At 38.8% G+C, this 12,096-nt stretch overlaps 1 protein-coding gene across 12 annotated transcripts in view; it reads left to right on the plus strand.

The window, feature by feature from the left end:
- kcnt1b (potassium sodium-activated channel subfamily T member 1b) overlaps window positions 1-12,096 on the plus strand; it is a 60,197-nt gene that overhangs the window by 21,361 nt on the left and 26,740 nt on the right. For 8 of the 12 annotated variants that reach the window (XM_072387445.1, XM_072387453.1, XM_072387444.1 and 5 more), the window contains 6 exons: window positions 2,142-2,180; window positions 9,151-9,230; window positions 10,125-10,224; window positions 11,214-11,270; window positions 11,353-11,401; window positions 11,600-11,659. In XM_072387445.1, coding sequence (XP_072243546.1) covers window positions 2,142-2,180; window positions 9,151-9,230; window positions 10,125-10,224; window positions 11,214-11,270; window positions 11,353-11,401; window positions 11,600-11,659 — 385 coding nt within the window. The remainder of the gene's footprint in view (window positions 1-2,141; window positions 2,181-9,150; window positions 9,231-10,124; window positions 10,225-11,213; window positions 11,271-11,352; window positions 11,402-11,599; window positions 11,660-12,096) is intronic. The other 4 variants (XM_072387454.1, XM_072387448.1, XM_072387450.1 and 1 more) reach the window with 1 other exon arrangement.

Raw genomic sequence — 12,096 nt, forward strand, 5'->3', positions numbered from 1 at the left:
TCACAATTAAGTCACTTATAGCTTGTGCTTATTTGAAAATGTTACAAAGGGACCACGTCAAATGTTGACATACATCTAAATGTATTTGTTTAATATAATCTTAATGCTAAAGTGATACTAAGCATAATATTCTTTAAGATAAACAAAAAAATGGCAACGTACTTCTTCTCAGTTCTGTCTTCGGTTGCAGTATAAGTATGCGGCTACATATTTCAGCCGCCTTGTCTTAATACCGGCAGTCACTGGTTGGCGTACCTTAAATGCAGCACACTTGATGAAATGTGTTTTGGTGCTGTCGATTTAAATATACGTTTTAAAAAAAGCATTTGATATGATGTTTTTGTACTGTTATAATTATTCAGGGTTTAAAGGGTTTGCTAATTATTGCATTTCCATTTAATTTCCCTTTTCCAGTTATAAAGTAGCTACGATAAATTATCTGAAAAAAAAGAAGGTAAGGTGTTTTTTTTACCTCTTTTTATGTCTCTTTTCCATGATCTAAAGTTGTAGAACTGATTCCTGGACATAATGTGAAGTTTTCTGTGCCGTATCATCAAAAAAACCTTGATTCTGACTCTTGCGAATGACCAACTTGAACTAATAGGTGTGTGGCAGCTTTGTGTTGTACAGCATTGTGGGTGTTCTTGTTTTGAATTTTAACTGAAACATTTTTTTCTGCTTTGAGACCTCACAGCTGAGAATTTCACTGGAACAAATTGATTGATTGATTGATTGATTATGCACTTATGTTGAAATGGCAAATGGTTCTTAATTATTGTAAATGGTACAGGACCTTCCTTTTAAACTCACAGCTTCCTGGGTTTAATGGACACTGCACTTAGAAAGCTGGAACGTTTGATGATATGTGAAACACTTTTAACACTTTTCTGCTGTCAAATCAGAACAACTATGCAATGATTTACTTTACTTTACTAATACACTCAGCTTTCAGGACTCCTGTGCAACAAGCAGGCTTTGTTCATATACGGAACTCCATGGAAGAGCAACCAAAATTATATTCATGGCCATGAAATCCTTTTTAGATGTCTGCAGCATGTAGGCATCTTACTGGACTTTTCAGAATATCCATATATTTTCAGATTCTAAACAAAAATGACAACCTTAGTTACATACTGTCACAGATATTGTCTGAAAGATTTTGTGATTTTTGTGTTTCTGACTTAAACCTCAAGTCCATGTTGGGCTTTATTACCTGCAACTGTCCGGTTACTGTTTGTTTTGAATGATGTTACATCAATGTGTGTGTGTAAGAAAGATTTCAAACATAATACTCATTGACTATGGAAAAAAAAGCAGCACTGTACTCTTCGTTTCAAATCACTCTGCAGTTCAGCATCAATAATGGGTTTCTGAAGAAAGAGAAAGCCATTTATAGTGCACAAGTCTGTTTGCTCTGCATCTAATTTAATTGTGCATTTAAAGTTAGTCAATTTGCCCTTCAGTTTTGTCAGTCATTGAAATAACTGTGGGTGTGTCTGTCTCTCTGTCCGTCCGTTCCCTCAGTGTTACACACCCTTTATACTCGGTCGTCTCTATATGGAAACTTTTCAGACTGACCCAGAGTGTGTCCGCTGATCCCCTGTGGTTTGCATTAAGTGTTTCTATCAGCTTCATGCAAAGTGTTTGTCTTGCACGTGTCTTGTGAGTGAACAGCTTCGAAATACAATTGTATTTCCTGTCAAGCTCAGATAAAAGCCAATTTCCACTGACAATTTAAAAAAATTAAAATATTTTACTTGTATGTGGTGTTTGAACTCAATGAAACCTCGATGGAGACCATTTAACAGCAGACACTGGGTAACAGAGGACAAAGCAGGTCAAATAGCAACATTTTAACTTGTTCTAATTGTAATGATATACCAAAAGCAATACCAATAACCTAGCATTGATTTGTTTCAAACTTGCTCCTTCTTGTTGCACTAACTGCTTTTAAGATTCTTGGTGAAGGTTATAAGATGGTTGTGTTCTTCCCCAAATACAAGTAAATGCAAAAATAAACTGCAGTGGAATCCCGAGTGGCATTCTTTACTTGCTATTCACCATTTCCTCCCCTTTCCTGCTTTCTCCACCCCACCTTCTCTTAACCTGTACCTATCTGTGTCCATGTGTGCTGCATCCAGGTATCAGGAGGAGTACAGTATGGACTCAACCAATGCCCAGTAAGTCTCTGGCAGCATCATGCTTGCATGGCATGGATTGTGTCTGCAGTGGTAACTGGACTGCACCAAAGCGCATATGTTGCACAGTTCGCATTGGATTTTGCAAACACCATGTGTGGATTATGCCACATTCAGCCATTTAGAGTTACTATTCAATCACCTGTAAAGTTGGCAGATTGTGTGTTAATGAAGGGGACAGAACAGATTTTGGGTTACCTTTTCACCAATTGTTTTGGCAAAGAAATGTAGCCCAGAGCATATTGTTTGTCATATTTGATCATGCAAAAGTAAATGGTGAAAAGGTAGCTTGATTGTTATCAACTTCCCTTTAGTTGTATTGACTGAATGTGCACGCCAGTCATCTGCTCTTGAGTGCTGTCAGTATGAGATCCTGGCTTGAAAAATCAATAGTGTGAGCAGAGATGAGAAAACTCTCAGAGAAATTCAAATTTCAGCTAATATTTGTCAAATAAGAACTACAAACACCAGTTGTCTGTGCTTACTGTAATGTATGCATGCTGCAAAGTCGGTGCAAAGTCGGTGACTATGAAACATCATTTGGTTGGATTGCAGGTTTTAAATTCAGAATCTGTTGTGACACTCAATCTGTTTGGATGTAGTGTAATTATACGTTGGAAACTGATTAATTAATGGTTTCACATATCAGAAAATCTTATTTTCGGGTTTTTATTGCTTATGACTGAAATGTTTTGCTCTGTTACGTGGCAAATGTATATTTGTGAATGACTGGGTGCGCACCCCCAAGTGGCCGTGCCACCGTGGTTCAAGGTCATAATTCACATCTCTGGTCTTGTGTGTCTGAAATAGCTGCAAAGGTTGTAAAACAGCTGAACAAATGGAGACTTCTCCAGGGTCGGTGCCACATTGTTGTCTGAATGGTGCAAAGCAGCAGTGTGACTCAAAGTTACACCTCAAATCTCTAGTCAGCAGCATATGGAGTTGGGATTTATTGACTTCCATCAGTTTGATTAATTCCTCTTTTATTTCAGTTGGATCTCACATGCCATAAATCTTTCTGCTAAAAAGAAAGTTTGAAAGAAGGCGGTGACGCACTGAATCGACGATCCACTGCAGTCTTTGAAAGAAAAACTGCCAAGTCATCCAGACGGCTGATGTGTATATGTGTGTGTGTGGTTGTGTGGTTTTGAATGTGCTTATTTTGTTGCAGACTGGTATGTTTTGCAATTTACTTCTATCAAACTTTAATTTATCAACATATGTGTTCTGTTGTCTTTAGATCCCTGCAGGAGTTCAGTTACTGAGATTGAAGTGATGCAGAGATATCCATCCATTCATTCATTCATTCATTCACATTCTTGCTTCAATGAACACAGTTTTTATTCTGATCTAAACTCGTCTCGTACTGGTTTGTCTACATTTTACGCATCAGTCTCTAATCTTTGTCCTAGTATTTGATTTGCTGGTGATGAAATCCTGAAAGTGGCAGTAAATTGATGTGCTGGAAACAGACATGGTCTGATGTCAGCCTCAAGTTCAAGACCCATTTTACTACCAAAAATACCAACCCAGCCTTTTTTGATTGCACCTCTGATTTGTATACAGATAAGTCCTCCCACATGTGCACTGTTTTGCTCTGCAGGTGGCACTGAAATAGACACACAAAGAAAATAAGATCAGGAAATGCCGCTCTGTTGAAGTTCATGGGACTGGGTGACTCATCCTTTGTACATAATCCGTGCCATTTTGAGGCAATCCCTCCAATAATCATGAAGATATTTCATAGATAACCAAAAATGTCAGCCTATTGTTGATGTTAAAGAGAGAGTCAAAGTGAACACCTTTGATTGGTTGGTCCAATACTTGGGTCCAGACAAACTTTATCATCTTTAGAGTCATGCTGCTAGAATGGCTTAGAGTGCATCTATCATTGACTCTTTGAGGCGAGAAACCGTCTGCTAAGCTCTGTTGTGTCCCAAATAAATCACAAGAACCCCTTATGTAAGAGGTAGCAACATCTATTATCATCACACCCTCCTTTCAGGTTATAATTTTAGAGAAAAGTCTGCAGCTGTCATTAGCTGCTGGCAGTACTGCATGTCAGTCGCCCTCCTGCAGAGGTTTCATCCCTGTCTGTTATTAGCAGTGTTTGTAGGAGCTGTGTTGCTGTCAGAAACTGGTTAAGCTATAAATATGCTGAAGCGTGAGTGTTTCTTTCAATGAGGTAATCCTTTTTTTTCCATAAAAGGTCTTTGATTTCACCGAGAATCTTTGAATTCAAGGTACTGCATCTCAACATGCTGTTCAAGGAGGAAGATTAAAAAAGCAAACGATTAAAATGCGTTCAGCTGCATGTTTCATGGCACAGTTGCTTTTTTTGTGTGTGTTTCATAACATCTGATGTGTCCTTAAAGGATTTCCTGTGTTAGCAGAAAAAAAGTAGAAGCTATTTTATAAAGTCACAGGAAGCACTGCTTTCATCTCACCACCGTTAAAGGGCTTGATGAGCATTTTTACATCTTCATCAACAGCAGAAATATTCTGTCTGCTTAGCTGGAGTTTGAGCTGTTTCAGCTTTAAAACATGGATGAGTTTGATGCTAAGGGATCCCCAAATAACTGCAGGTGAGTAATAATAAGTTTTACAGCCAGATATTCTTCTGAATGCCTTTTGTTTTTTGCGACTCTACCTGTGTGGCAGCACCTCTGCCCTCACTTTTCAGGGCTTTATGTGACACTGCATGACCGAATTCTACTGCTGAATTACTTGTCAAATTGACAATATTAAGTGAAGAACTTTTGAAAGGGGCTCCTTGTGAAATAGGAGGACACATTTGTAGTTTGCTAATTTAAAACCAGTGAAGTCAATTAAACTAAATCATGGTCTATCCTCTCATCTTATAAAGATACAGACCGAGTCATACGTATTTTTGCAAAGTCTTTGTTTATTCTCCTGTTATATCTAATGTTTGTTCTACTTTTGAGGCAGAACTATGGAATTTAGTTCTAAAACATCATAAAAAACCTTATAATATCTGCACCCCGAAGTAGGTTTACCTTGTAGATGAAAGAATAAAGCATACATTTTCATCATTTTTAAATTGTAATATCCAGAATAAAGCAGATTCTGCCTTCATCGTCAGAGATATACCTAATTTGGTTTATGTCACTATTATATCCTCAAGGTGACGTTTTGACAAATCATTCAATCTATATTTAACTGTTGTTTTATTTGCTCATGATACAGTTTTACATTCAAAATGGACACCGGCACCGAATGCTCAGGCAAAAGTGCACCGAGCACTTTTCCCCCTTAACTTTAACCTGAAGGGGTCGTATGAAAGCGCTCCTTAAACAGCTTTTGATTATTATTCATAAAAGCATTGTCAAAAGTTTTCACTTGTAATGCTGGAGTTACCAGCATTTATTCTTTTTGTTTTTATGGTTGTTTTCTTATGGTTGTTTTCTTTTATTCTAAATGTATCATATTCAGTGGTTTAGCTAAAGATTGATGAAACCTTTGTCAACCAGACATGGAATGGTCAAAAATAAGGGAGCATCTCTCTTTAAATCTCTTTAAACTGCACATTATCGGAGCATCTTGAAAGACCTTAAAAGAAGCTACATTTGGTGCTGAACTGTAACAAATTCTGCTGCAGTGTGCTTAAATTTGCTGAAACAGCAAAATGATCACAGCTTGTCTTTGTTTTTGAACATTTCATGTGCACAATCAGCGTTATGAAGACACTACAACTTTCACTGCACGCGGTGTATGGATGCTGAAGATGACCTGAACCTGTCATCTTTAATTCAACCTCATCGATCCTCAGCTCGCCTTGCTCCCATAAAAGTGATTGAGTCCCTTTCAGCTCATTATAACAAGTCTTACATTCCTCTCTTGAGGATTCCTCATTCAGTATACAAAGTACCACAGACATTTCTGGCCTCAGGCCCATTCAATTATTTTTTGCGCTATAATAAAGATATTGGACATGTACCCTCAGCCCAGCATGAGACGTGTTAGCTGATGCTCAGAGGAACAGGAGCAGTGAACAAAAAAGATGTCCCTGCTTTTGAGAATTCACATTCAAGGCTGTTATTTTTAGAAGCTTTTATGTCAGGCGCCTGGTGCATGGGAAATGTTCTATTTTCAGCTGTTTTGCTTTCTCAGAGCGACGCAGTCAAAAATGTGAAATTATATTCAGGCTGAGATGTGAAAGACTGCTCAAAGCGGTGTTGCTGATTCTGTGCCCTGAGGCCTGGCTCTCATCAAAAGCCCTAATGTGGTGACAGTCAAGCCATCGGATTGTTCAGAGCTAATATGGTCATTTGTTGCTATATAAATGTTTTGGTAATGTAGTTATTTTGCCATTTGATGCTGCTAAATGTGCGATATATGATGTTTGACATTAGTTCAATCATAGTTGCAGAAGCCTCAGAGAACCCTCTGTGGCAAACTGGCACCGTTAGCAAGAGACTCTCAGAGATCCGTTGATCATTATAACCCAACTAACGGATGCTGCTGCTCATCTGCGCTTGCAACAAATATTCCACATGACAGAGAGCATCTGGCAGCTGTCTGACATTTTTTTTTCTTCCAGCGCTACAGCGAGTGCAGGCCTTTTCTGTCTGTTTATCCTGAGGTCAAAAGACTGTTTTCTCATCTACAAAGACCATGCGGAAGCTGTGTTTTCAGGCGAGGATGCCAATGATGACATTATATTCGCCGTCATGAAGAACAGTAGATTGTATATCATATATATATATTTTTAATTGATATTCATTTGTCACGTTTACTCCTTTAATCGTTAATTATCATGTGATGCGTATATGTGAAGACGTTCTTAGCTCACACCTTGCCGGCCATCTTTAAAGTTCACTAAAGTTAAAGTGAGGCTTTCTTCCTGAGGGTAATAAGTACCAACATGCACTATGTGCTCTCCGGCTTCTTAGACTTGCACCATTATCATGTTTATATTTCAGATGTCGCCTATGCCCATAGACGGTTAGTAAGATTAGGTTTGCAGAGATGCCAGAGAAAAGAGTGTGAGTACTTAAATGGCACTGCTGTGTATCTGCGACTGCTGGCAGTCATCCAGTGTTGAACAAGTGCTATTTGTAGCCATAGCCAATAGTAAAGTATTTAAAAGTTCTATGAATGTCATTGTGTGTTTTAGTTCTTATTAGGTGAGTGAAATCCCAGTATGAGATACATCCCAACTACACTGGAAGTCAGGACCCGGCAGTTATTACAACTGATCTTATGGTGAACATGAATCAGTGTATCAGATTTTCTAGCAATCCATCCAATAAATGTGGAGAAATTCCACTCAGAAACATTTGTATGAACTTTTATGCATCAAAGGAAAAGTCTTCTCAAAAGCATGTGAGTTGTTTGATTTCAGATCAAACTTAGAGGAAAAAGTGTGAGTAATGAGCATCTCACAAAATAACGGGTACACACTGGGCTCATCTTTTTTTCAGCAAGCCAGTGCAACAACGTAATGTGCCAGTGAGTTTACTTTAGAGTTAAATTCCAGGTTTTGCTGTGCTCATGTTTCTTGTATTAAGGGTAATCGACTGTCGGAACAGGCAAGCTGCATAACCATAAAGCCTCTGTCGCTGTCATTCGTCTGTGTTACAGTCTGCGCCTGTTTTTTTTTTTTAGGTGACAGAACAGTCAGTGCTATTAGTTGACATGTTTAAATACTGTAAAGTAGTGTGTTTGCACTGTAAGCTGTCATGGTAGTTCATTTATGAAAAAAAATTGCCTTTGTGTGTGTGTACGTGTTTCCATTTAATTTAAATGTTTGGAGAATGTAACACAGACACATGACCAAACATTTGCCTCCCTGGAAGCTGTCTCTGTGGAAATAAAGCTGGAGAGAGAGAGAGGAATAGCCGGAAAATGGCTAATTTCTCATGTTTTTTCTCCCACCTACGCTCTCTATCTACAGCACACGTGTTCCTCTTGGGAACTGACTGCTGTAATTGCCCCTCCTGCTCTTTCCTCTCCTCCTCTGTCCTCTTGCACCCTGTATTCATCTTGTCAAACAAGGTGGAAGGCTCAGAGGGTCCCTTCTGTGACCGTGAGAGCGTTATTACTTTCCCCTCGTGCCCATTAGTGACAACAAGCTCTCTGCGTTACAGGAACGAACAATAGGCCTGCCTCATTAACTGCTTTCATCTAACCTGCCCTCAGGTCTGCAGCTACACCACCCGTCCTGCTGAAGTGATTGTTTGTTTAGTCAAAGCTCCAAGGCAAATTAAAGTTGGTTATGTCTGCTCAAATATTTCATGGCTTTTAATATGTCATAAAATGTATAACCAGTGAGAAAAGCTAGATGTAATCTTGTTGTTATAGAGGAATGGTTTTTCATTATTAATGTCAATTTTTGTGATTATTGTTCAGTGCATAGAAGGCTATTGTGTTGTGTTGTCACTTATTTGTGTGTAGAAAATAGCCCAGACCCCCAAAGGATACAGATGCTGTAGAATATTAAGAGCAAATTGAAATAACTGAACCCACCGCACGACCAGAGCTATTTGGACTGCATCAAATGAAGTGCATCATTAGGACTCTGTCAGAGTATGGCAAAATAGGTCTGTGAATGCTGTAATCGGTCTTACAAGTACTAATGTATCGAGGTAATGTGACCGTTACACAGGCTTGCACATCGATGCACATGTTTGCTGCATTTCTTTACCAGAAACTTTAGTCAAACCTAATCATTTCTTTTTTTTTTTTAATGCCATGATGTTGAATCATAAGGAATAATTGCACCTTCGCTGAAGTCAGATTTAACTTTAATCTTAAAACAGTGATTTATAATGGCAAATATGCTGCTTAGCTCACACCTGTGCAGTACCGCTCTAAGCTCTTCTCTGTCTTGGTTGCATTGTATGAACTGAAGTGTGTTTATTGGCATGGGGAGTGTCAGTCCATGCTCGACTGTATTCGTGTGCATTGATGTTTAATTCTGTTCCTACAGGGTACAGGTAGAGTTCTATGTGAATGAAAACACCTTCAAGGAGAGGCTGAAGCTTTTCTTCATCAAAAACCAAAGGTCAAGTAAGTACAGCTGACAGAGAGCCTCAGCCATTCTGCTCTTCTCCTTTGATAAAACTGGTAAGAGGCGCACTGCCAGCAAGAGCTAAATTAAAAATAACGGTATGAAATAGGAAATTGTACTCTATAATGATGCATGTCCACTTTCTGTGTCATTTAGGGGTCTTCATATTACATTGCGTTGACTGATTTTGAATTGCTCTGTTTTTGTGCTTGCTGTGGCCCAGCAGTATGGCCCATTTGTTGGAATGATGCAATGCTGCAGTGTTTTTCTCATTAGGAGATAAGTCTGGCAGTGCCACAACACACATTAAAGATTACGGTAACTGGAAAAGCTCAGCAGAATGATGCATTGTGTCTGGAAGTCGGTCATTTGCATCTCGTAAAAATGCTCACTGAGCGAGGCCCTCAGAAATATTCTCAACTCTCACATGGCTCTGCTGACTCTGGCTCAACTTGTCATCGTCACTAAGCCACCAGAGTCCGTGACATCATCAGTCTGATGAGACTGTCACTCTTTGTTTATTTTGAATGATTTTTACACTGATGCAGGATCCATCTAAAGGCGCCATGTTAGAAACGATCACGTTGGTTTGGAGTTTGATTGAAAAAGGTGTGACACGGCTGACAGCAGCCAAATTTCTGTTTTCATGTACATTTGGTGCTGAGGGTTAGGTATATTTATTGCTGTATACAGTACTGTGCTAAAGTCTTGAGCCACCAATCTTTTGCAGTACCAACTCTCTAAATTGGAGAAATCTGGCTTTTTTCACGGTTAGCAGTAGACTCAGGTTTAATGCTACAGAGTGTTTTTAAGTAGTGCAGAAAATCTGTAATGGAATAAGCACTTTGACTGTAGAAAGTGAATCATAATCCTAGTTTTCTGTTTCTCCTTAGGCCTGAGAATACGTCTGTTCAACTTTGCACTGAAGATCCTCACCTGTGTCCTCTACATAGTGAGAGTCAGCCTGGAAAACCCCAAGGACGTCAACCCATGGTGAGAGTCTCGCAGCCACGGCCACTTCACCTTTTAATTCACCTTTTTTCTGTTTCAGATGTGTTGCTTGTATGTCACATTGTGGTCTTCAGATTATGAGCTTTTCCCAAACTTCTCTGTATATTTTATGCTGTAATTCCTATACAGATGGATCTTAGCTTTACCTGTGAAAAATGCTGAAATTATCTGGTTTTTGCTTATTATAATCTTCAGCTTACGTTGGATATGGATGTTGTTTGGATGTTCCCACTATGTCTGAATGCATTTATTATTATAATGATGATAATGTTTTTCTGCGTCACTACATTTAGAGCTCCGTTTACTCAATTTTGTGGGTTCACAGCAACAGCCTTCAAATGCAAATGCCACACTAAGAGTGGATTCCAAATGTTTTACCGGGGGAATTTATTAACAATTAGCCCACATCTGTTTTTGAATAAACTTTTGAGTTAGCTCTTGAAAATGAAAATTCTTTGTATTATGTTTTGTAATTGCTAAACCTTTCCTCCATTTTGGATGTGAATACCCTAAGTTAAAAGTTGGTAGCCTGCACCTTCAGTTCATATTCATTAAATTAACTAAATTGAATATGTTTTAGTAAATGGCTCCGATAACAAACCTTATGTCAGCGTCCAAAATTCATGTGTGGACCAAACTTAGTCCTAAGAGACAAACATGAACTCCTCAAAAACAGGATCTCTTTCTCAGTTTTCCTACATATATATATATATATATATATATATATATATATATATATATATATATATAGTTTTCTTAAGAAAATGTCTTGAATTCTTTCTGCTTTCTTTTCCTTTTGTCTTCCTCTTCTGTTCCAAACCAACCAGATAACCACTTGGCAATAACAGCAAGAAGAGTTCTTCTTTGTTGCATTATACCAGCCAGTCCCAACAGGCTCGTTTCTGCACACTGTCGATGGCACTTAAATGTTTTGTAATCGCTTTTGTCTTTCCCCCGCTGTGTTTTTGCAGTGTAATATGTCGGAACAACAGCTCACTTAATACAACAGAGCCAACAGAGATCAACTGGTACGTTTCAGTCAAAATGTCCCTTAATAATCCTCCGTGAGTTCAGTGTCTGTGTTACATTTATGAATACGGTTTTTGACAGGGTGCTGATTTTCTGGGTGAGCAGACGGGAGTCTGTATGGGCAATACAGGTGAGAGTTTTAATCCTGCTGTGAAAGTGCACAGAAATCAAACTCCACCACATAAGCCGAGTCTTGAACTTTAAAATCCTACCGCTCTTTTATTAGGCAAAAACACAGAGATTTTGTTCCTCAGTGAACGCTGAGAAGCCAGAAGAGATGGGTCTGTAATTGTAAGGCTCATTCATCTGCTTCTCCCCTCTGCTGCAGGTGACAGTGGCCTTAATCAGTTTCTTGGAGACTATGCTCATCACATATCTCAGCTATAAGGTAAGAGACTCCTTCACAGTGCACAGTTCGTCTCATTAATCCATGCCGGTATCGAATAACTTTCTGATTTCAGTTCAGCACAGGCTAATTGTTCTCTCCTGTGGACTCAAAGCTTTCATTGCTCAGTCAAAGTGCCAGGGCCAGAGCGCCTGGGGAGCACACGGTCTCAGAAACAGGCGATATAAAAAGGTTTGCAGAGCTGGAAGTGCAGTACGAAGATGCCCTTCTTTTTGTAGTGGAGAGGGTTTCTCATAAAGATAACAGTATTGTGAACGGTATGCTTGGATACTAATCAGCTCAAGTATGAGATACTGTTACTGCCAAAGGATTTTTTACTAAATACTTAGAACAACAAACACAAATATGCAGCCTAATGATTGACCACAGTATGAAAGAAAAAGAATCAACAGTATTTATAATCTGTGGATGTGTTATTA

Source organism: Leuresthes tenuis, unplaced genomic scaffold (assembly GCF_036924035.1).
Source record: "Leuresthes tenuis unplaced genomic scaffold, fLeuTen1.0.hap1 SCAF_6, whole genome shotgun sequence".
In the NCBI taxonomy this organism is placed as follows: domain Eukaryota; kingdom Metazoa; phylum Chordata; class Actinopteri; order Atheriniformes; family Atherinopsidae; genus Leuresthes; species Leuresthes tenuis.